Source organism: Mustela nivalis, assembly GCF_964662115.1.
Source record: "Mustela nivalis genome assembly, chromosome: 6".
In the NCBI taxonomy this organism is placed as follows: Eukaryota; Metazoa; Chordata; class Mammalia; order Carnivora; family Mustelidae; genus Mustela; species Mustela nivalis.
Genome location: NC_139025.1, coordinates 104,296,487 through 104,321,954, shown reverse-complemented (window position 1 = coordinate 104,321,954; position 25,468 = coordinate 104,296,487). Strand labels below are relative to the sequence as shown.

General features: G+C 44.4%; 2 protein-coding genes across 2 annotated transcripts in view; both read right to left on the bottom strand.

The window, feature by feature from the left end:
- Positions 1 to 3,453: 3,453 nt before the first annotated feature.
- On the bottom strand, positions 3,454 to 7,310 carry C2CD4B (C2 calcium dependent domain containing 4B). The gene is made up of 3 exons (XM_082734318.1): positions 7,220 to 7,310; positions 4,834 to 5,540; positions 3,454 to 4,641 (listed from the first exon to the last, which is right to left on the bottom strand). The coding sequence occupies exons 2-3, from the start codon at positions 5,112 to 5,114 to the stop codon at positions 3,561 to 3,563; spliced, it is 1,362 nt and encodes a 453-aa protein (XP_082590444.1). The 5' UTR covers positions 5,115 to 5,540; positions 7,220 to 7,310; the 3' UTR covers positions 3,454 to 3,560.
- A 12,125-nt stretch (positions 7,311 to 19,435) lies between these two features.
- LOC309866537 (uncharacterized protein) overlaps positions 19,436 to 25,468 on the bottom strand; it is a 28,915-nt gene continuing 22,882 nt past the window's right edge. Inside the window, exon 5 of the mRNA XM_082734320.1 lies at positions 19,436 to 20,037. Coding sequence (XP_082590446.1) covers positions 19,994 to 20,037 — 44 coding nt within the window. The 3' untranslated portion in view covers positions 19,436 to 19,993. The remainder of the gene's footprint in view (positions 20,038 to 25,468) is intronic.

Here is a 25,468-nt window from a genome sequence, read left to right as displayed (position 1 = left end):
TGACCTCACACTCCACTCGCTATAAAGAGGGGCCCAACTTCCCTAAGTCTAACCATTCTTTCCCTTTCAGGGAATTATTCATAACTGGGATTGCAACCAACTTAGGCTACTAAAATATAGAGAGGAGTTTTCTGGGGCTTTCTGAAGTTCTTCTTTAGTCGTATAGGGGTGCCTATAGAAGCAAGGCCTTTTCTCCTGCCTGGGGTCTAACAAGAAATCATGGCACAGTCCTGCTGTCCCAGCCAACAAGCTAAGACTGCAATTGTGACCTGCCTGGGGATGGAGTGATGCTGTGGATGAAATTTGGAATTAGATATGGTTCAGGAACATGAGTTCTTCGACCCACATACGTTCTGGGTCCTCTCTTACTTTTCCAAAGAGTCTCCTCCTATAGTTATTCCTGGTTTTTTTTCACTTCACTATCAACCTCTCCCTTTTCCAAACATGTGTTGGATTCTTTCATATTAAAACAAAATAAATCTTTGATTCTGGAAATCTCCGCCTTTCTTCCAGCTATAGGCCCCTTTCCTCTTCCCCCTTTTCTAAAACCTCGGGTATACTTGCTCACCTCCCAGTCACACTTTAACCCCTTCTGGTCCTGCTCCTGTTAGGACTACTCTTTATGGTAAAAGCACCTGTTATGACAACTGTAGGATTTCAATGGGGTGGGCATGTCCTTCTTCTTTGGCTTCCATGACTCCATACTCCCCTGATCTTTCCCCTGTCTCGCTGGCTACTGCTTCTCTCTCTCCTACACTGATGCTCCTCTTGTACTGAATTTCTAAATGTTGCTTTGTTTCAAGGCTTGGTCCTAGATCCTCTATGCTTCTCTATTCTAGCTCTTTCTATGTTTGTTCAACACTCAATCAATTTCATTGAGAGTCTACCAGATGCCAGACTCTGCTCTAGGCGCTGGAAATAAAGCAATGAGTTAAAGCTCCTGCTTTATAAAGCATACTTCTGGTGGAAAAGAAAGAAAGAAACAAACACCAAAAAATACGGGTATAATATAATATCGGGTAGTGATAAGTGCTATGAAGAATAAAAAAGCAATAGCAACATTGATGAAGAATGATGTTGCTATTTGTTGAAATAAGGAAGACTAGGGGGTGAAGAGATTTGAGAGGGGAAAATCAAGAATTCTGTCTGGAGGGGCGTGTGGGTGGCTCAGTGGGTTAATACTCTGCCTTTGGCTCCTGTCAGGATCCCAGGGTCCTGGAATTGAGCCCTGCATCAGGCTCTCTGCTCAGCGGGGTGCCTGCTTCCCTTCCTCTCTCTGCCTGCCTCTCTGCCTACTTGTGATCTCTGCCTGTCAAATAAATAAAATCTTAAAAAAAAAAAAGAATTCTGTCTGGATGTATTAAGGGGTCATTTGGACACAGGAAGTAGTTATTTGAATAGATTAAATTTCTCTTATGTATGAATCCTTCCTCAAATCTTAGGAGACCTTCGCTGGCCACTCTATCTCTGAAAGCATTCCACCTGCCTCTTCTCTCTTGCCCTCCTTAGTTAACGGTCTTCGTGATAGTCCCCACAATCTGTAAAAACCAAACTTGGCTATTGTTTGGCTACTCCCACTAAAACTATGTCCTGTGAGAACAGGAATCTTATCTGTCTTTTTCATAGCTGTGTCCCTGGGCTTGGTATTGTGCCTGTCAGAGAGAAAGGGCTCAACAAATCATCCTTACATGAGGGAACAAAGGGGATGTCTGTCCTCTGGAAAAGTCAGCACAAGTTGGTTCTTATCTGAGCTTAGCCAATCTCTAGCTATTTGACTTCAGGCAAGTTACCTCTGTGGTATTTTCTCAATACCAGAAGTAATTTGATTAGATGATTTCTAAGGGATAGTTTTTCCACTTTGAAATGTATGATTTTTATTGACTTACTCTGACCAAATTTGTATCTCGAACCTCATTTCAGTAGCAGTGCTTATGGGCTTTCTGATGTAGACTGTTCAAACTCTTGCTTATGGGGATATTTACCACAGGAAATCTGAAGGCTTCTGTATTCACACTCCTAGCTCCCCTAAATCCTGTCTCAGCTATTCATTCATCCGTTCTGCTAGCCTCCACTCCAGGACCAGGGAGAAACAATTGGAAAGAAAGAAGAAGTGAAGGAGTTTATTTTCTGGAACATTATGGAACACCTACCTATTCCCCAGTACAGTTCAAGCCTTTGAAGGTAAAGTAGGATACCTTTGAAGGTATCATATTTCATGTGTATTTAAGAGTTATTTGGATATCAAAGCATATTTCTACAAAACCCTGTGAAGTAGGTATTAAGACCCCCATTTCACTGATGTAGGAAATGAGGTTCAGGGACAGGAACTGATCTGCCCTAGTTCAGACAAGGGGCAGAAAAAAGATTAGAAGCTAGGTCTCGCCCCACCTGCTCATTTTGCTTTCCCCCACACCACAGATGCCTATGGTCAAGGGCAAACCCTCTTGGATACAATCAGTTTCCAGTGGACTCAGGTCTATTTGTTGAGTCAACAAATGAAAATAAATTGGATTAAGAAACCCTCTCTTGGGCGCCTGGGTGGCTCAGTGGGTTAAGCCGCTACCTTCGGCTCAGGTCATGATCTCAGGGTCCTGGGATCGAGTCCCGCATCGGGCTCTCTGCTCAGCAGGGAGCCTGCTTCCTCCTCTCTCTCTCTCTGCCTGCCTCTCTGCCTACTTGTAATCTCTCTCTCTGTCAAATAAATAAATAAATCTTAAAAAAAAAAAAAAAAAAGAAACCCTCTCTTAAAATCCAGGGTTCAAAAAGTTGACAGTTTACTTTTCAATTCATTGCAGAGAAAATCCTATTGCAGAGGCATTGATTACTGTGTAACTTAAATACATAGCTAGGTGGAAATAATGCCACAAAAATATCAGTATGTTTACAGAGGCAAAAAGATGTGTCTTCTGAAACAGCAAGATTTCCCAGGGCTCCTTCTGGAGAAGGAAGAGGGGGATGCCAGGATTATCAATTCCCTACATGACCATCTTTGGAAAGATCCTCCTCGCCCTTTTACTTTTCTTTAGCATTTTTTAAAAACTTCACTTTCAGAAGAATCCTTTTTGCTTAATGGGAAAGAAATTCTTTTCCCACCAAGATATGCTTATTGCAGAATGTCCGACTCTGATATATGGGCATCAGTGAGGATATGAACCTATGCCACACCAAAATATGTAAAGCTGTATATGTGAATCTTAGCATTGGGCAGCGTTCTGAAATAATAACTTAAAAAATAACAAACCTTTAGCGTTATCATAAAGCAGGGAGGATAATCAAGGCAGATTGGGTGTAGTTACTTTTTCTCCCTTCCAGCCTCTTTCCCTTTGAACGTAAAAATGGTCTGGAAAAAAGGATTGGATGTCGTGAATAGAGAACTTCATTTTTTCCATCACTACCAACAATGGCAAAAACAGACATCTAAAAACTAAACTGTCAATAAAACAAGATCATAAATAGAAAAATGAATAAATAGCATTTATTTTGTCCGAAGGGGCTGTCCGGGTCCGAGGTCCCAGCGCGCGGAAAGCGCCCCAAGGGAAGGGCTCGAGGCCCGGGCGCCCTCAGGGGAGCAGCAGGGAACCCAGCAGCAGCTCGCCCTGGCCCAGCCAGCGGCCCCGCTCGCGGCCGCGGCCCCGCTTCTCCGCCTGGACGCGCACGGCCAGGCGGCGCACCTGCTCCTCCGACAGCCCGTCCAGGCACACGTCCTGGTCGAAGGCGGCCTTGCGGCTCGGCCGCACCACAGCGCTGCGCTGCGGGCGCGTCTTGCCTGGAGAGCGCAGGACGAAGCTGACGCGGCAGCCCACGGCGCGGGGCTCGGCGGTCCCTGCGGGCAGGCCCTCGGCGCCGAGCAGCCGCACGCGGAGCCGCCCGCTGGCCCGGCTGTACTCGGCGGCCAGGCGCAGGGCGCCCCTGTCGTGGCCCAGGGCCACAATGCCCTCGGCCTCCAGGCGCTCGGGCCGCGGGTCGGGGCCAGGCGGTGGAGGCGGCGGCGGGGACGCGGAGGGGGCCCGGGCCGGGGGCCGGGAGCCGGCGCCGCGCTCGTCGTCGTCGTCGTCCCCGCTGGACACGGAGCGGGCGCGCGCCAGGCCACGGCCCCTCCGGGCCCGCAGCGCACGGCTCAGCAGTCCTTCGGGGGCGCGCAGGAGGCGGTGGGCGCGGGGCGGCGGCGCGGGCACGTCCGGGGTCTGCCGGGGTCCGGCGGGGAGCGCGGGGTCGGGAACCGGGGCTGCGCCCGGGAGCAGGAGCGGGGCGGCGCCGGCGCCCCCGAGGAAGAGTGACTCCTTGCGGCGGGTGTGCGGGCTCTCGAGCAGCGCGCAGAAGCCGTAGGCAGTGCGTGCGCGCGGCAGGTGCGGCAGCGAGAGCGCGGCCTGCGAGCGCGGGTCCCAGTCCGTATGTCCCGCGGCACCGTAGGCTCCTCCGGGCCACAGGTCTGGCTCAGCAGCACAGCGCCGGGGCAGAGCCGCGGCCGGAGGCGGAGACTCCGGTGCGCAGGGCGCGGGCAGCCGGGGCGGGATGCAGAACTCGGGGATGCGGGCCGGGGTGAGCACGTTGGAGAAAGCAGGCTCCGGAGCGGAGGCGCGCAGTTTCCCAAGGAGCCGCATCCTCAGAGGCTGAGGCTGGGAGTGGTGGCAAGAAGTGCTCCTGCGGAGGAGAGAAGTTGGTGAGCGTGGATGCCTGGAGCCCCTCGGGAAGTGGCTGGACCGCTCCCCGGGGCCCTCCGAGTGTACCAACGGCCTACGATCCCTGGCTAATCCAAGCCCAGCTCTCCCGCACCACAGGCCTGCCCGCCTTCCACTCATCGGTACTAAATAAACGAACAAATCGATATCAGACCTTTCCTTCCTTCTCCAGTCACTCAGGGTCATGAGTTGCAAGTTCAGGGCTAGCTGCCTCCCGGTCCTGGCTGGGGCGCCAGCTTCAGCACTCTGGCTGGGACAGTGGCGCCCCTGCCTTATACTGGCAGCCCGAGTCCCGCCCAGCCGGCCGGGAGCCCAACCCCTGGAGGCCCTGGACAGCCCGCCTTCCAAGCCAGCCCCGCTCGCCCTGCTCGCCGCTGCCCGGGCCCGGCAGCGGATGCTTGGGCGTGACCGTGTGGTCAGTCCTGGGACCTGCATCCTCTCGGCGTGCACAGAGCCCCTTACACAGGCCTGGAAAAAGATTGCAGGTGAAAAGAGTGTGCCCGTTTGCCCTGCCCAGGGAGAACTTGGCGGCGGAACATGCTGGCGGCCTCTTGGAGAAAGTGAAACAGGATGAGGAACCAGGAAGTTTTTTGCTAGGAGCTAAAGCCTGTCAGCCTGCGCGTGACCGACACGCCCGAGGTTCTTCTATTTTACTTTCTCCACGCACCCGCCACGTGTAGATGGAGTTTCCACGTACCCGTGTACTTACTACAGGGTTCCCTCTGCTGGATGGTGACCTCCTTAATAGCCTGCTCAGTCAATGCCGTAAATACTGATGAACTGGGTGGATTTTGCAAACATATCTGAATGTCGGCAGCCTGTCATCTGTTGTCACAAGAGATGGGGCCTCTGGCTCACACTCTAGAAAAATAACACTTGATATTCCCAAAGCCATCCCTTTTCTGCTTCAGTAGGGAGTGACCAGTTAGAAAGCCCTTTACGGAAAATCTACGTTGCCTCTTTCCACGCCCCACTCCGTCCCCCAACACCTTCATTTTCTAATATGAGAAAACTGGAAGCCCAGAGGGACTTGAGGAAATTCCATAAAGGTTAAATAAAGCCAGTTAATGGCAGAACCTGGAACTAGCCACTTCCTGTTTACTTGGCTTTGCATGTGATGCTTCCTGCTATCTGAAATGCCCTTCCTCTGTTCTCTCTCTCTGTAGGAACTCGTTTATTTTCCATCATTCAGCCAGACAAGCATCCCCTTCAGGAACCTTTACCCAACTCCCTCTCTACAGTTCATCAGTCCCTCCTTATTCCTTCCACATATCTTTTATGTACCAGCATTGCTGCATTTAGCATGCTGCTTTGGAATTTTGGTTTACAGGTTGTCTCCCCCAATAGACTAGGAGTTTCTTGAGGGCAAAGGCTGGAACGACTCTTTCAGGGTGTTTGGGGACCTCTTTTGAATGTAGGTATAATAAAATAAGAGTGCTAGGATTCAGAATCTGGGTTTGCCTCCCTCCTAGTTGCCCTATACAAGGGACAAATCTGCCTGTCTTATTAATCTTCTATCCAATTCCAGCACCTGGAATACAATGCCAGGCAAATAATAAGTGCTCAGTAAATATTTGAGTGAATTACATTGTGTGGAATTGAGCCTGATCTACAATCCAGGTCTTATGACTGTCAGGTGCTTTTAACCACCTACCCCTCTAACGACATTATTCAATTTCTCATAGTAAGCCGGTGAGGTGGACATTGCTCCTGTTTACCAGATGAGAAACAGGCTTAGGTTATGAGATTTGTCTAGGGTCCTTCAAACTATGAATAATATGCTGTTTCCCAAGTCCCAACTTTTTACTAATTTCTTCCTTCCTTCTCTTTTTTAGTTCAATATAATTGGCTGAAGTCTGTTGTGTGTCAGACTTTGTGTGTGTGTGGCTTGTATTACACTTTATACCCAGAACGTTAATACTTAGCTACTCAGTCTACTGTTAAGCATTTTCCACTATCCTTGCTTTGAAATAAGTAACCATTATTTCCAAATCCTTAGAAGTAAGGAGAGTGAATGTTTCTCCATGTTAGTAATATTTTCTTAACTGATCACTGTTCTCCTTTGGTATATGCTTTTTTGATGGGACAAGCATGAATTATGCAACCAGGGAACAGTAACCATCCTGCCAAAGCCAAACTTGCAGGCAGAGGTGTCCCGGGGGTCTCTGAGTGCATCAGTCCCTCTGATTCTTCAGACCCTCTGCAGATTTGCAGGCAAATGGTCTTCTCAAAAGCAGAAAACACCAGCATTCGGTCCTGCCAATGTGCTGGCTCACTTCAAATTAGACCTCAATGAAAATGGCTCTCCCGAGGGCCTTTGTGGCAGGAACACACAAACATTTTGTCAGTGGGTAAATGCCACCAAAAGCAGGACGTGGGATTTGAGTCATTATGCTGACAGCGCTTTCATGTTCATAGGACAACATAAGCAGGGCTGGAAACCCAGTCCTTATCTAGAGGGTTTTCTAAAACCATTAGCTTTCCATGAATCAATATTCTACAGAAAAGACAGTGAGATACAGGGAAATTAAATTACTTACCCCAGAATACACTCTAGTCATTCATTCATTTAAGCCCATAGCTGCAGGCTGTGTCCACAGTTAGAGGCCTGATTTTCTTCCTGATTCTGAAATCACACTGGGAAAAAGTGAAAAACAATGCCTTTTTGTTGTGTTTCAGTGGAAACTCTGATCACTCCGATTGTTTCATTGTTTTGTGCCTTATGACCACATAAGGTCCACCACTGTCTTGCATTTAAAGCTTTGACATTGTTATTTCAAATAATCTATCCCAAGAATAATATTAACATTTACTGAATGCTCACTATATACTGGGTTTTATTTAATTCCTAAAACAACCCACTAAAGTAGGTAAGAATGAAGAAACTGTGGCTCATAGAAGAGAAACAACTTGTCTAGAGGCTTATAGCCATGCAAAGCAAGGTTGGGAGTCAAATCCAGATCCTTCTGGCTCATTATGCTGTATGCTTATAACCATTTCCCTAGAGTGTCTCCTTCAGAGCTATTTTTTCTGAACCCTGTCCTCTCTGGGTGGTTAGATAAAAGAAAAAGAGACTTTTGTTCCAAAGCCTTGGGTTGAAACTACACACCTATTGTTTATACCAGCACCTAATAGCTTACCACAGGCAATTGTCATAAGCAGGAAATCACTGGTTTTGCACAATAGTGCTGTTTTGTAAACAGAATCCTTATCCTCCCCGGAAGTGTGATCACTCTCTTTATTTATATCATACCTTTTTCCAAAACAGGGTTTAAGGGGATTTATGTAACAAAGACCCAGGGAACTTACGAATTAGAGCCTGACGATAAAAATGGAAAAGAAATGCAATGGATTGAGTAAGGAACCATGAATTAGGTCCCAAACTAACATGTACCAACACCCATAACCCTAAAATGGGATGGACAAGATATGAAGGCAGTGAAAGAGGCTGCAATGGGAAGACTTAGGGTTGTGAAAATCCCACAGGACCCTCACAGTCCACCAGCCTTGGAAAACCAGAAGAACCTTGGAAAACCAGAAGAACATGGGAATGGCCATGTCTCCTTTACAGAAAAAAAATACAGTCATGGAAAATCACCATCAAAAAGACTGTAGCAACACGGAAGCGGGTTTCCGTTGGAACAGTCCATGAAGTTAACAATATGTAAGGCTATATATCCCTTAACATCACAATTGGATAAAGATGCGGTCTCGTAAAGGCCAGAACTAGATGGGAATATACAACATAGACACTATTTCTTTTTTTGTGGGCATTGGAGTTTTTATCAATTTATGCCCTGGTTCATTGAAAGTTAGAGCAAGCTTACAAATACAGGTGCAACACGATGATAAAATAAAAGAAAAAGAAGAGGATGAAGTAACTGACCCAGAAAGAAAGAAGGGTAAGGACGATATGATAAAATCGGAAATGAAGTTATAATGGAAGCGATGTAGTGAAGTTTTTCTTTTCTTTGTAGCTGCCACAGTACTAGAACATGAGCCAAAAATCTGGCATCACCAGAGCTGACTTTGAACTCTAGTGCTGCAATTCACTTTTTCATTGTCCTCAAACAAGTCATTGCACCTCCAATATGACTTGTTTTTATCTATTAGATGGGAAAGATGAACATTGTTTTCTAAAGACAGAGTGGGAACTTGCTTGTGAGCATACTTTGTAAATCATAAAGTGCCTCAATCCTCTACTTGCTGTTTCCTGCAAGCTTCCCTGTTTCCTGTTCCTTTTATATCAAACCACCCCCCCCCCTTCAAGATTCCTATCCACTTTTCTGGAACTCTGTTCAAACATTACGACCTCCTGAAAGCCCTCTAGGACTGACAAGTTTTGGTCATGGGCCTCTTTTCTCTTATTTTCCTTCAGAGCGAAGGGAAGGCATAGCAGTGAATTTTGGAGTCTCTGAAACCTGGGTTCACGATCCCACTCTGACATTTTCCATACAAGTGACCTTAGCCAAGTTAGTAAAATCCTCTGAGTCCAATCTTATTTATTAATCTTATCTTACCTCCATCTTGTGAGGATTAGAGATAGGACATAGAAAGCACAAAGGACATAAAAGGGCTCCGGGAATTTTGGTTATTATTACTGAAATAATGTCCTTGGATTAAGTTTCCCATGTAAAACTTTCAAAATTGCTTAGTTTGCTAAAACATATTAAGTCCATGTTTACATTTGAATGCTTTTAAAGCTGGTTAATGAAAAATACATGGAACAACTTAAAACTAATTCTTTTTTTTTTTAAAGATTTTATTTATTTATTTGTCAGAGAGAGAGAGAGCGAGAGCGAGCACAGGCAGACAGAGTGGAAGGCAGAGTCAGAGGGAGAAGCAGGCTCCCTGCGGAGCAAGGAGCCTGATGTGGGACTCGATCCCAGGACGCTGGGATCATGACCTGAGCCGAAGGCAGCTGCTTAACCAACTGAGCCACCCAGGCGTCCCTTAAAACTAATTCTTGGTCCACCAAGAAACAACTGCTGAATATTTAATATTATCCCGACTGAATGTTTATCAAGCTAACAAATAAAAATCAAGGTTATCAATTTCCTTTTTTTTCTTTTTCCAGAGGAGGAGTGTCTAGATTCTTCCATTTGTTTGCTTCTCCCTCCAGATAACTGTCTAGACTAATTTATGGTTATCTTTTAAGAATCTTCAGCTCACTGGGCTTTCTCCTTTCCTGTCAGAGATTAGTCTCCTTTATGTACACATTAGGTACTCAATGTATGCAGTACTTCTAGTCAGTTTTACAAATATCGTCCTTGTTTATTCTTCATAACAATCATGTCAGTCTAATGCTCATTTTATAGAGGAGGACATTGAGACTCAGTGTTTCCTTCAAGATACAAACCTGGTCTTGACTCCATAGCTTATGTTGTTCTCCCAAAACAATGTTTACCATTGCTTGTGACCCAGGGGATTTAAAAAATACACTGGAAAGCAAAAGCAGCTTGGACACAAATTGTCATGAGGAAGTGAGAAGTAACTCAGAAATTTAAGCACATTTGCATGTTTTCTCCTTCTGGCTACTTTCCTCTGCTTTTGCCCACGTTGAAATGCTGCTGTTCCCAGAGTTTCTTCTGCAGTCTCCCTCTGATTGATCCCCAGGGATTCAGTTTAATCTCTTTGTGCATGCTTCTCCGGACTGTCACGGACCCCCACCTGCAATCAGCCTGCCCTCCCACTCCTCCCTGGAGCTAAGAAGCAAACCTGATCATGTCACTGAAGGAGCAGGAGACTGGCTGAGGATAAAGCAAAGGCTGGCACCTTGCACCCCCCCCTTCACCCGCTCCCCTCCATATGTGTAACATTCCTCAGGCACCCCTGACTGCCATAAAACGATAAATAGTTAACTTGCAGAGATCACAATCCTGCAAGACAGGAGTCTCCCTTGGTTTGCAAGTGTCCTTGAGATTTACAAACAAAGAAGTTACCTTATCAATAGCCCAATTTCCAGGGACACAGAACTCAGTTCCTCAAGCCCTAATGTCACGCTCCCCTCCATGAAAAACGGAAGGAGGCGGAGGTAGAAGGAAAAGTAAATAAAGTTAAATTTCTTCTAAACCTAAATCTCATTAACAAGGATGCTTGATAGCAGGAATGTAAGATTCCACCAGGAGACTCCCAATTGTCTTTACTTGATAAGTAACCAGGCCTTCAATATCCTGCTAGTGCTTTTTTCGCATGTGTGGGCTAACCGGCGAGTTCTGGTTCTGTAAGATTGCTTTGTCTGCTTTTGCGTGGGGTTCCCTGACCCAATCCACTGACACCAAGTATGCCTGTTCAAACTATCAACCAATTAGCACAGCCCTAACCGAAACTTGTTTGTACCTGTCTATAAAAATCCTGCACCAATCCAGCTCTGGACCTCTCGGTGTTATCGGCAATGAGCGCCGCAGAGGTCCAGGTTCGAACCTGCAATAAACGACCCTTGCTGACTGGCTTTGACTCACCTCTCTGGTGGTCTTTTAAGGTGGGGGTAATATTCAATTGGCATTTCATCACTCCCGGACTTTGAGCCTTCTGTGTTGCCTCACTGCCTCTAGGATAAAGCCCAAAGTGCTCTGCTTGGAGTACGAGTCTTCATGATCTGGCCGCTCCCAGCCACAATCTCCAGCTATTCCCACCACGCCTAGGACTGCAGTCCCTGTACTCGCTGTTCCCTGAAAGCGCATATTCACTCACCTCAGGTCTTTGTTCATGCTGTTCCCAGCGGCCATCTGCCTTTAACAGTCCTCTCCATTCCTTCGTCTTCTCCTAAAAGCCTTCCCTGACCTCCCAGGATTGGGCCATGCAGTCCGCTATGAGAGTGCTTCTCCTATGGTATTCAAGACGTTTGCTTGCCTGTCTGTTTCTCCCTCAGGTCTCTTTGACCGAGACTTTCACCCCCATTCCGCAGGCCCAGCACAGGTCTGTCACACGGGTGTCAGATGGCTGCTGAAATCAGGCACAGTCTCGCGCTGCTACTTAACTGGGTGTTCCTCCAAGTGCGTTTGTATCTCATCTTTTCAAACAGATGCTGAAGTTCATTTGAGGTTAAGAATCCCTTTTTATATATATCCTCCTCCCCTTTTTGAGAATTTACCTTAATTGTTTGTATTTTTGCCTAAAAAGGAACCAGGTAAGAAACTAGCATTAACTTTTCATTTCTACTCTAAGGAAGTTAGTACATTAATTCCTATGATGCTTGTCTTAAAAGAACTCTTATTGCTTAATTCAAGTTATCTACACTGTTGTTAGTGTTATTTGAATCTCCTTAGGTCAAATAAATAGTCTTTTAAAAATTCAACCATGTAGGTGCATTTACATTATGAAAGTGATTTATTATTGTACTCATGTTAAATCAAGTAGTTGATACGACTTACTAAATTGATGAACATGGCAGTTAACAGGTAACCACTTATACTTTTCTCATGAGCTATCAGAAAACGAACTTCCTGTCTTGATCCCCAACCGTTTCATTCTAGTTGATCACTGATTTCTTTTCTCTACAAGTAATAACCAAATTTTTAAGTATTCCATTCTCTTCTCATCACTAACAGGGTTGACTAAGAGCAACATCCCTGTTGAACACTTACTTTTCTTTTACTGTCCACAAGATCTAGACCCTGTTCACACGCTCAATTTTTCCTTTTTAAGCATTTCTTTAAAAAATTATATAACCTTTAATGAATACAAAAACGCCCCTAAACATAATATAGTACACACTTGTTTATCCACCAACCAGCTTAAGAAATAAGTTTTCAAAACAGTTGAAACCCCCTATAATTCTTCTCGATCACCTTTTTGTCTCTTTGTTGTCCCAGAGTTAAATATTATCCTGAATTTGAGGCTTATTGTCTTTCTCTAAATATTAGTTTTATGCCCTATGTACATATCCCTACAAATTATTCTGTTTATTTTTTGGTTTTGAACTTTATAAAAATGGTTAAGACTACAAACATTCTTCTGCAGTTTTTCTTTATTCAACATTCTGTTTTTAAAACTCATTTACATATCTGTGTACAGGTCTAGTTCATTCGTTTTCACTGTCAGAGAGAATTCCACTGTAAAAATGTACTTCATTTCTTTCGCCGATGAACATTGCGATTGTCTCCAGTTTTCTAGTGCCGGTATGGTCATTTGTATACATGTCTTCTCAGCCACCTGTACACAGATTTTCTAGAGTACATTTCCAGAAATAGAAGAGCTGGTAATAGGGTATTTGCATCTTCAGTTTTAATGCAAACTTGCTTTTCTCATCAGCAGTGGATAACATTTCTTGCTGTTCCATATCTTCCTTCAACTACATTTGTATTATCAGCTTTTAAAAGACTGTTAATATGTTAATATGGTTTAAAAGACTGTGTTGTGGGCTAAACTGTGTCCTTCCTAACTAAGTTCATATGTGAAGTCCTTACCCTCAGTGCCTCTAAGTGGGACCACATTTGGAGTTAGGGTCTTTAAAGAGGTTGTTATGATTCAGTGAGGTCATTAAGGTGGGCCCTAATCTGAGAGGACTGGTGTCCTTAAAAGAAAGGGAGATTAGGACTCAGGCATGCACGGAGGAGGACTGTGCAAAGGCATGGGGAGAAAACCATCATCTGAAAACCCAGAAAAAAGGCCCTCAGAAAAAATCAATGCTACCCACACCTGGATTTTGGACATTTTTTTTTTAAGATTTATTTATTTATTTATTTGACACAGAGAGAGAGAGATCACAAGTAGGCAGAGGGGCAGGCAAGGGGCAGGGGCGGGGTGGGGGGGAAGCAGGCGCCCTGTCGAGCAGAAAGCCCAATGTGGGGCTTCATCCCAGAACACTAAGATCATGACATGAGCCCAAGGCAGAGGCTTAACCCACTGAGCCATCCAGGCACTCCGGATTTTGGACTTCTAATCTCTAGTCTCCAGACCTCTAGTCTCCAATCTTCTTTATCTCCACGCAGAGATAAAGCTGTCACTACATTGTACACCTGAAACTAATATTACAGTGTATGTTAACTGAAATTTAAATAAAAACTTAAAAAATAAGAATTCTCTGTTGTTTGAGCCAGCTAGTCCATGGTGTTTTGTTATTGCAGCCCTAGCAAACCAAGGCAATGAAGTTAAAAATCATAGTTTTAATTTGTATTTCTCTCATTTACAATTGAGGTTGAGCAATTTTCCATATGTTAATTAGCCATTCAGATTTCTTCTATAAAATTCTTTAAAATATTTTATTTATTTGGGAGAGAAAGTGAGCACAAGCCGAGTGGGGGCAGTACAGAAGGAAAGGGAGAAGCAGACTCCATAATAATTAAGGAGCCCTAGGTGGGGCTCGATCCCAGGACCCCAAGATCATGACCGGAGCTGAAGGCAGATGCTTAACTGACTGAGCCACCCATGTACCCCTATAAAATTCTTTTTAAGAAGTCTTTCACTTTGTATGCTTTTATAGTGCTATTTCCTTCTCTTATACATATATACACACATTGGACACTTCTTTTTTGGTCATATTTAAGTGCTGTAAATGTCATCACCCTGTGTCTTGCTCTTCATACTTTTATAATCTCCTTTGAGAAATAGGAGTTTTAAAAGTTTAATGTAATCAGATATATCAATTTTTTCTTTCATGATTTTGCTTAAGAAAGAATTCCCTGCCCCTAGGTCATAAAGATATTTTTTTACATTTTTTTCTGATGTTTTAAAAGTTTTGCTTATTCATATTTAGACTGTTAAGCCAGCAATTGGCAGAATTTCCAGCCAGTGCTCCCTAAATGTGAGTAGGGCTTTTTTAGGAGGTGATATGCTCCCCATCTTTGGGGGTATTCAAATAGTCTGGACAATCATGAGATAGAGATCTTATAAGGATTCCTGGATCATGTCAACTTATAAACCATTGAATGTCTGGTCATAGATCTGAGTACGACAGGCATTTTTGTCTGAATATTTCAAATATCATCTCAAAGGACTTATTTATCCTATCTTGGCTACACTTCACCTCCTGACTTTTATTTTAAAGCCACAACCTATCTACCAAGTTCTTTAAGATTATGGACAATTCCCCAAATGCTGTGAATGGACACACTTTGGTAACTGTAAGGAATTAGATGTAAACAGCCTACAGCTTCCTCCCTTGTAATAGGACTGCTCTATTTTCCTGGTGGACACCCAGGACTGAATGTGGCTCATTTTGATTTTCCTTTCGTATTAGTGACAGACTGTCTGGGTCCATCTCCATCATGATCTGGCTGTGTGAGCCTGGGCAAGTTTCTTAATTTATGTAAACCTCAGTTTTGTCACCTATAAAAGCGGGTTAATAGTTCTAATTATATCCTAGGGTTATGCTGATTAGTAATCCATGTAAAGCCATTAGGATATAGTGTCTGGCATGTACTCAGTAAATCTTATCTATTTTATGGTAGTGATATTAATGGTAATGGCAACAGTGGTATTTTGTGACTATACTCTTTGTTCCTATATCAGGTTAAATTTTTCAGGCACAAATGGGATCTTAGAAAGAAACTAAAGGAGGAAAAACAACTCCTTTTGGTAGGTAACAACTCTGGCCCAAGCTCTTTGCAAAGAATTTTTTATCTGACCTTTCACCAATCTTGCAAGTTTCCAATGTCCTAGCATTTAAACATAAATCCTGACTGAGAGCGTTTAAATAACTCCTCCTAAAGTTACTTGGTCACCAATCACAGACCTAGAATCTAAAAGCTATTATCTGATACAAAAGCCTAAGGTCTGTGATGTTAACACTGTCTTCAGAAATCACTTGAGGCTCAAACAAGTTGATGGACCTGCCCCCAAAGCCCAGGCTGCTGACCTTAGTAGCTTTGAGAAGTCATGGCAGATCTGTGTTAGAGTTTTTTCAGGACTTTGTACAGTGTTTTGACAGGCCTAGAAGGGAGTCCAAAGCTGGGACAAGCAAACTGGCCTGTATCTCAAAGTGCTTGTGGGCTCCAGACCTGTCTCTACTGTTTACCAGTTGGCCTCTGGGTAGGTCACTTAACCTCCCCAGATCTCATTTTCTCCACGTGAAACATGACACTCAATGATACCAGGTAATCTTCAAATTCCTTTGTAGGGCTTCATTCTCAGAATCCAAAAATTCTACAAAGCAGCTACATAAGGTCCTACAAGGAAGCCTCCCGGGCCCCAGCCAAATCCGGAGAACAACTTTACAGTTCCCCAGCTGCTCTGTTAGCTTTTTCTTTTGGTCTCACTAAGCTAGAAATGGACCTCTCAGCTCCTAAATCATGTCAATGGATCCCTGTAAGGGAGAACCCTTCCTTGACTCTTCCTCATTGTGGTACTTGGGAGTTCCCAGTCTTGTGGCATTCCATTGTCTGCCTTGTCATCTTGTGGTGTTCTCTCCTATGTCTGTGTCTCCCAGTCTCTCCTCCTCTTATAACACCATTCTTTTGGATAAAGAGCCCACCCTACTCTGGTAGGACCTCATCTGAACTCATTACATCTGCAAAGATCTTATTTCCAAATGTATTCACCTTCTGAGGTACCTGAGGTTAGGTCTTCAACATAGGTTTTTTTTTGGCGGGGGGCACAGCTGAACCTGTAATAGTGGCTAACTTGTACTTTGTCTGAGCCATCTGTCAGCAATGGTCCCCCAGCCCAATGTCATATAGGGAAGGAGGGGGGCAATTTCAGAACCTAAACCAGGAAAAAAGGTAGGAATCTTCATAAAAATTGAGTCATCCATTCCCTGCACAGGAATCAGAGGTCACCCCTCCACTTCTGTTTCTTGAGCAGAGAGATTTACAATTGTTTCCTCTCCTGGGAAATATGAAAGTTAGCCAGGCTGCCTAGGGCTCTGCCACTTTCCTGAGGCTGCTCCAGATTGGCAGATGGCCAGCAGTGGCTGCTGAAGGGATAAAATCCCCTCATCCTGAATAAGGAAACTCCTGAGTAAAGCCTTGAATTTCAAGAGAGGAAATAGATTGTAAAAGTATTTTTCCTCCTCCATAATGAGAAGGGCATGTGTGGCCACACAGGGGGCTGTACATATCAGTACCAAGAGGAGCCCAGAGGGCCCACAGCCAGCACATGGTGAAGGACACCACGAGGAGACTGGCCTGCCTGGGAGCGGCCTGCTAAGGCCTGGGCCAAGGACCCACCCACCTCCCCATCAACTGTGTCTCAGACCTAGGATGCCCAAATGGTGGGGTAAGAGTCATAGGAAATGACAAACATAGAACACAGCTTGTTGACTTCCTCAAGTGAGACCTCTGAGACAGATCTGATTCAGCTTGGAAAGGAAATGTTAGCTATTTAGCAATATAAATATTGTGGAGAAACCTGTAAGTATTACAATTACAACTCATATGATTTAACTTGTATTGTCTCTGTAAGACATACTAAGCACATAAACTTGATGTCAGGCCAAAAATGTAAACTTTTAGTGCCTGCCACAGATTGGGTTCCCAGGGAAGCAGACACTGAGCTAGTAATACACATGGAGGAAAGTTATTGGAAGGTCTCCATGGGAGATACATCTGTGGGGGTGAAGAGAGTTGGGTAGGGGAAATAGAGCTGCTGTGTGGTCCTAATACAGGTCTCAGCATGGACCATGCAGAGCTCTGGAACCAAAAGAGCCCTGAAGAGTTGTCCCAAACTGGGGGGTCAGGGGACAGGCAATTAGAGCCTCCCCATCAACCAGTCTTTGAGTGAAAACTCCCCCAGGAAAAGGGCCGTGGGCTTAATCATGGTGGATCCCTTTAGTTACGGCAGTTTCTGGAGAGGAATTTATCTGTGACTTGTGGGCAGCGAGGGGAATGAGTGTCGAAGAACTGAAGAGGGGTGGCAGTAGTCAGGACAGCACTCCACAGCGTGACAGTGCTCTCACTCCAGAGTGACATGGGGTGATGCTCCAAGCAGAGTCTGGCCACTCAGCACCAGCTGGCATCCTCTGCTCCATTAGCAGAAACATCTAATCCCAAAGAGTCCCCTGTTTGACATATGCCACCAATCCCTCATAAATCACAAGGGCACTCATGCCCCGCCCAGGAGAAGACAAGTGAACATCACACTGTTGGGGCTGTTAGGGTGCATCCAGGTGACAGCCAGGCCCCTCTAGGGGCAGCTTCTTGGGTCTGGTAACCTGTGAGCAACAGCACATTGATTAAATAAACCAAGGGCCGTCCACAGGGAGATCATGAAAATGGAAGTTGTAGAAGACTGTAAGAGAATAAAACAGCGGGCACTGGATGATCCCATTTCTGGGAAAAGATAAACATATGGGAAGAGTCTAGAAGAATGGCCATGAAATTCAAGTAGTAAGATTATAGATTATTCTAATCTTTTCCTTTTACTTAAATATTTCTTCTGGATCAACCCAATATGTTACCTTTGTCATAGGGAAAAAATTAGTTTTTCTCTAAAGATTATAAGAGGAAATTATTTTATTTTTTTTCATTAAGATAAACCTTGTAAGAAGTAGGCCTGTGGCTACATTAGCCAAATAGTGATTTGCTTAACCACCAGAGGCAGAAATCAGAAAAGGGACTTTAAATGAAGTTTGTATGTTAACAATGGCCACTTCAGAGCCTGGGAGATTTAAGAAAGAACAAGATTAGGTAGGTAAAAGGATGTTTGAAATACCTCGCCAAAGTAAAAGTCATATCACAAAGTAATTGCCATGCAGGATACCTGCTAGACTTAAGAGTTTTGCTTGGTGCTTTCATAGGACAACCACTGAAAAGTACAATTGGTTAACAGATGAGTACACTAGGTGAACTGTGGGCTCTGCAAAATGCACCCCACACTACTTATTCACATATCAATCTATATCATTGAAATCTATCAGCTCAGGGCAAGTTAAACACTGCTGCTGTAGAAAGCCATTAACATCTTCCTCTGGGAGAAGCCCTCAGGCCTGTTATGGGAATGCCCAGGAGCTGCACCTTTGCACCTACATGCTGGCTCAACTGAGCATTTGTCAGGATTCTGACTCATTCCCAAAGAAGAAAAGCAGTGACTTGGGAAAGCTCCTATAAGACAGAATGGTTTACTCTTAATGACATACAGAGTTTTGTCTTTGGTTAATTTGTTTCTTAGTTTTTAATGCTGGTCAGTGTCCAAAATTAAGCTGTGGTCAATGCTTGCTCCACCCTGAAATGTTTGTACGGAAAAGCACAAACTGGCTTACAGTTCACACAAATCAATCTAAATCTAAGTACACCCCCCCACACACACTTTTTAAAATATTAGGTGACTTACACAGAGCTTCAGAGAACACTAAATACATCTCAGTGACCATTTTGTCTTCTCAGCAAGCTGGGAGGTGTTTTGTTTTGTTTTCTATCAGCAATTAACAACTTGAGTTTAAATTATGTCTAAAGTTCCTGTTGGTAACAACTTCTTGTTAGGCAGATTGCTACCTGGACCCCACCTCCCCACACCCTCTCATTTCCAGGCTTCAGAAATTCCTCCTCTGGGGCACTATCTGCTGTGCTCTCAGTGAGCTGTAATTAGCACCATGCTTCTCAAACTACCTTCTCTGGAACTGGGAAGTTATGTACATTTTCCAGACATTTTACGAGAAAGTTTTTCACATGCAGTAGGACATATAAAACATAAAATGTAGATGGCTTTTTGAGAGGGAGTATGAAGCTCCAAGAAATTTCAAGCTCCCCCAAATCTCCAGATCTTTAGTGGTACGAGCTAGGAAATCTTTGGTACTCCTGATGTCTCCACAGAAAGTCCAAGAAGCCCTGACCAAGAATAAAGAATCTAGGAGCAGATTGGTCACCAGCATTTGGGGGAACAGAGCATAAGGTAAAGGGCAGTCCTGGGGGAACTGGGGTGAAAACCTCCCACAGACAGATGTTGTTTATCTCATCATCTTCCCTGGTATTAGACGGATTTCAAAAATTTAGTTCATAACCTGCCACTAGGTCCTGTAATGCCAGAAGGGAGTCTTAGTTTCTGCTCTCAAAGAGCTCAGTTTAGGAGCTAATAAATCAAGGCATGAAGGTATGTGACGAGTGTTTTTGGAAAGTCCAAAAAATGTTCATTTTTTCTGGGGAAAACAAGAAGCACTAGAGAACATAGTGGTATTCAATCTGGGATCAAATCAAAGAATTAGCAATCAAAGAATTAGCCAGGTTAAACTGTGTGGTAGGCAGAGATGGGACGTGATTCTCATGGCTCTTACTACTATCAGTAAAGTGCACTCACGGAGATGGAACAACTTCAGTGCTGGGCCACAGACAGAAATCCCCATGGGAACGAAATCAACTGTCCACACCATCACAACAAATGGGTCATCTTTCCACTTCTGCTTCTGAATTAGAGGATTCTTCAAATCTGTTTCTTTCCCTGGGTCAATGTGAAAGCTCACCAATAGGGCCAAGACCCTGCTTCATTCCTGATTTGCAAAGAAAAACAGTTGCTGCTTAAGGAAACTGTAAAGGCTCTGAAAAAAAATTTTCTGCTGCATAACAAATATTATGAATGACACAACTTGGTTTAGCTTAGAGAAATTCTTTCTTAAAGTGCTAGATGGTCTCTGTAATTAGTGTTTCCCTTAAATACAATTTCTTCAAAGACTGTTAGCGAACACAATTGGCCATGTCCCTGTACCTTGTATTCTTAAAAGTTCCATGGGCTGTAAAGGGGCTCTTTGAGAGAACAATGGGCAAGGGAATAGGCTTCCCAGAGAGCAGTGGCCAAAGTTAGTTCACCAAGAAGGGAAAGCCAATATTATAAAACCTGTTCTTTGCAGAAGGAGGAGGGAAGCCATCTTTCCCATGTTTTGCAAAACTTCTACATCACTTCTAAGTTCTAGAACTAACATTTTGAAATTACCCTGAGCTTGAATTTTCTGGCCTACCCCAACCTAAAAAAGATAACAGATAAACAGCAAAACTTTAATTCATGAAGATTATAACAGAAGTACTATATTTTATATTTTCCCAAACATTTCTAATTTTAATTATATTCCTTTCATTAAACAAAATAGAAGTTTGAGAGCCATGTGTTCTTGGGCAAAGAATATAACCAATGTACCTCACTTTCAACATTTGTAATAACTGGGGTAAGAATACCTAGTTCCACAGCTGTTTGAAGGCTAAAAGCATATACATTATTTAGAATATTATTGCCTGAGACATGGAAAGGGCAAAGTGGGAGCTAGTGTTAGGTGAAAGAGAAACATTAACGTAGTATGCATGTGATGGAGTAAATTGTTTCTTTTCACTGATAACTTCTGCTTTAGCAAAAGTAGAAGCCTTTCTTTATAGAAGTGCAGCTACTTGTCTTCAGTCAAATTTTTCCTGCTCACAGTTGAAAGCTGACGCCATTTGTATCTTTCAAGCCAGATGGGAGACGAGCCAGCTTGAAGAATCCCCTTTTCCACTATGTTTGATTAGATGACAGAAACCTAACAAGGTTTTAAGGATAAACCGTCCAAGTTGAAGAAAAGATGGATTCTGGATCTATTGGGGTAGCTGGTATTTCCATTTCTATTCATATTTGGCATCCCTGAGACAGAAGCATGTTGGAAAGGAGAAAGCATCATGTTTCCATGGGGAGGCTATGCATCGAGCACATAATTACTGAGGGCATCAGTGAAGTTCATTGTAACCAGGTCTGCCTAGGCCAAGTGAAGCCACTGGGGCAGTTGCCTGAACTTGACACTGTTGGGCCTAAAAAGAGGCATCTTTAGAGCAAACCAATGGACCAAAGAACAAAACTACCCACATTCCCATGACCCTTTTCTCAGAGTTCAGACTTGGGGTCCTGGTACATTCTAAACAATGAAAGAATTCCAGTAAGAACATTCCTTACTGCCTTTTACAAGTGAGGGCTCCAAATGACACTTTCACACTCTAGCTAGTATGTTGTCTATTACATATAGAACTAAATATTATTCCAATTTTGTTGTATCTGAGTTTCATACTGAAGGGTCTGTGGACAAAAGGACGAGACCGATACAAAGCTAAAGTTAAGCAGGGCTTTATTTTGCACCAGCACCGAGAACCAAAACCGACCGGTCGGGGTCACCTTTCACAAAGGGAAAGCGATGACCTCCTATTCTCATCAGCCAGGTTTTATAGAGTAAAGGCCATATAGTTGAGCCTGGCCAATGAGAATGTAGCCCACAGAGAACATCATACAATCATGCTAGGTTATACACAGGTGGCCAATTGGATTGCACCCTACCTCATGGTAATCATTTGATTCAGCCTATCACCTTGGCTAGAATTGGTGCCTTAGTTTGGCACCTGAAAGGCGGGGCTCACATTCCTTAGCGGGTAGGGAGGTAATACATGCGCTTTTACTTATTGGATTACTCCACCTGGCCAAACACGTCCTGGTATCTGGGCTCCGTTATCTCGCCCAGGCTGACATGTCCTGGTACTTGTGCTCTGTTATCGGGGGCTATTCGGCCGTATTTTAGCAGCCGGCCATATTTCACCGGTTCTGTTTCTAAGCGCGTTCCTCTTGGGGGAAGGGGCAGAGTCAATCTAAGTTCACACCTAAATATCAGGATGGCTATTCTATGGGGATGAGACCAGCACTGATCAAGTAGGCCCTTACATTCCCCCCCTTTTCTTTGGAAAAGATCTTTGACAGTTCTATGTCCCCCTGTTGTAAGGGGTTATATTGACTTTGTAAGATTAGCATCTTTATCGCCCCAATTCTTTTTTGTACAAATGACAGCAGGTCGTTTATAGTGCAGGGGCCAAAGAGTAACATCAGTAATAGTAAGACCAGGGGGCCTGTAATCACTGATATTAGGGAAGTCATCCACGGAGACCAGTTGAACAAACTCTCATACCACCCCGGGAGTCCCTGCATTGTTGTTCGCGCTCATCTAGCCTCCTTTTGACAGCACCAGGCTGTCTTTAATGACTCCAGTGTGATTTATCCAAAAGCAGCATTCTTCCCCTAAGGTTACACAAAGTCCCCCTTTCTCTAAGAATAGTATGTCAAGCCCTCTTCTATTTTGCAGTACCATTTCAGCTAGAGAGTTCAGGGAATCAGTTTATCTATATTTTCATGCATGTGGTGTAGGTCAGCATCTACTTGGGATCCAAGAGCCTCAAAATCTACTTTCTCTTTTATTAAGGCTGCGGTTCCTATTGGCGGTGGACCCTGCTATCCCTGCAGCCATTAACGCTGGAATTAGGATGGGTCCGCACGTTTTGTTCATCCTGTCCCTGCAGTGAGATGCTGGAATCCCTCGACTCCCCCATAATAACCTACTTGGGGAAGGATGTGGGCCGTTATACAGAGTTCATTCCAGGAAGAGTTTTGGAACAAGGCAAGATTAAGGCATGGCATGAGTCCTGAATTGCAGGCAAACCAGGCCCCGGCAGGGGCCTTAAGGAAATTAGTGAAGATGGTAGGGACCATTATAATTTCACATAAGTCTTTGTACTGGGAAGATTACTTCCCTTTTCGTGTCGCAAAGCAAAGTCCCTTACCTTCTATATCCCCTAGGGTTAGTCTAGGTACTTTTCCCCATTCACAAGAGTCATGAGAGCTTTCATTTTTAATCTTCCCCTTTCGGTTCCCTATGATAAGATTGGCCCCCACACCATTATAGTATGGGGTCTGAGGATTTAAGCATAGCCAGCAGTCTCGGGTGATATTAAGAACTGAAGTATTTAAAAAATTAAACATTGTATCTATCAGTGGGAGTAAAACTTTTGCGGCACTATTGCCATTGTCAACCTCTTTTTTATCCTTCACAATAGTCTCCTTAGGGGTAGGCGTGGCAGGTAGCCTGGTTGGTTTTAATGGCTTGGGAGAATTTAAAACTGGGTTCGGCCCTGTAGGCCAGGGCTCTTCTCGAATCTTTATCTTCTGGATGGAGAATTGCCCTCCTCTATCTGCACCAGGTTCATAATATCTAAGGCCCCAAGATCGGCCATATTCCCAAAGACAATCTTTGGGGTTGATGATCATAATAGATATATTTGTACAATATCTCCCATATCGGTGGGATGCGGTTGAAGGGAAGATCCCTGTGGCTAAATTTTTAACAAATTCCTTTTGTTACACAGTTGTCTGTTCTGGTGGGTACTACCGTTATGTGGGGGTCACGGTTAATTCCCCAATCAGAGGCTATTGTCTCACAGCCCCACCATGCACAGTAATAGTCTGAAGCCCCCCAACATCCCGTATAAGTCCCTGTGTTAGGATACATGTAATAGTGATGAGGGAGTAGGAGGCTGGCTGAGAATGGAGCAGGGGCTGGCGCCTTGCACCCCCTCTCCACCCACTCCCCTTGGTAATATGTGTGACATTCCACAGGCACCCCTGACTGCCCTACAAGAAGAGCAAATGGTTATCTTGCAGAGATCACAGTCCTGCAAGGCAGGAGTCTCTCTTGGTTTACAAATGTCCTTGAGATTTACAACAAAGAAGTTACCTTATCAATAGCCCAATTTCCAAAGACACATAACTCAGTTCCTCAAGCCCTAACATCACCCTCCCCTCCATAAAAAACCGAAGGAGACGGAGGTAGAAGGAAAAGTAAATAAAGTTAAATTTCTTTTAAAACCTAAATCTCACTAACAAGGATGTTTGATAGCAGGAATGTAACATTCCACCAGGAGACTCCCAATTGTCTTCATGTTTGTGCCTCATTAGAGGGAAAGTGGCCTTGGCTTGATAGTAACCAGGCCTTCAATATCCTGACAGTCTTCTTTATCCCAATAGCCCTTCTGAACAACCCTTTGTCCTCACCTACCCAACTCCTGTGTATATAACCAGCCACTCCTCACATGCCTGGCGCAGCAGCATCTCTGTCTGCCCACGGGTCCTGTCCCCGTGCTCTAATAAACCACCTTTTTGCACCAAAGATGTCTAAAGAATTCTTTCTTAGCCGTCTGCTCCGAACCTCACCCTATTGAACCTCACCTAGGTTCAAGAACTTCATCATTTGGTGACCACGAAGGGACTGTGAGTCTTTACATTTGGACTCTGAGCTTCGGTGCAAAATTGGTGAGTTCTTTCTCTTTTCTTCCTTTACTCTCATTTCAGGGCTTTTCAAGGAGTATGGTCTTATTGGAACACTTGCATGTCAATTGCTCAGGCTGTAATCCTCTAGCCCGTGGCTACTCTATGGGGAGGAGAGCATCTGTCTCTTGGCTGTAAGTTAGTACCCTGGCCAGAATGGCAATAGACCCAGAAACTTGATGGCCTCTCTTTATCCCTGTTCTTATAGAAAGTTGTCTCTCTTGGGCACAGGACAGCCACCAAAGTCACCAGGACGGCTGCCAATCTTAAGACTCCTGTGTGAGGTTTCCTCCTGATTGATCTAATGTGATCCCCTCCACATCCCTGGCCTAGCCACTTCTGGACACGGGACCTCCACTGGGAGCTGGCCGAAACCAGTACCCGATTGAATTAAAACGCAACCGGGGACCGTTTCCTAGGGAAGTTGGCTGTAAGGGCCACATGTGTTGGAATGTCGCATAGACCATTATGGATTTCAGTCTTTACTGTTTCTTGTCAGTGTCTTATACAGATTACTTAAAGCTATGAAATTGGGTAATTTCCCCTTGCCAAACTTTTCTAGTATTTCCATGGGTTAAAATGGCAAAACAGTATGCAGTCCTCAGGACAGACGATGGCATGGTATGGCACAGCATTTTGGTCCATTCACCAGGCACCCATCAGCAGCCTAGGATGCGATGGGGAAGTGGAGGGATGCCGGTACCCCTCCAGGGCCTTTAGGGCAGAAATGCCTTCCCAGGGAAAGCAGGATGGTAATCAATAGCGATATCTTGAGGGACGCCTCTGGTCGCTTTTGACACACAGGAACCTCTGACATATCCTGCGTG

Coding starts and splice junctions, on each gene's coding strand:
- C2CD4B (XM_082734318.1), bottom strand. CDS start 5,114: ATGCAGGTCCCAGGACTGACCACACGGTCACGCCCAAGCATCCGCTGC. Junction 4,642..4,833: donor GACTGGAGAAGGAAGGAAAG/GTCTGATATCGA, acceptor TCTCCTCCGCAG/GAGCACTTCTTGCCACCACT.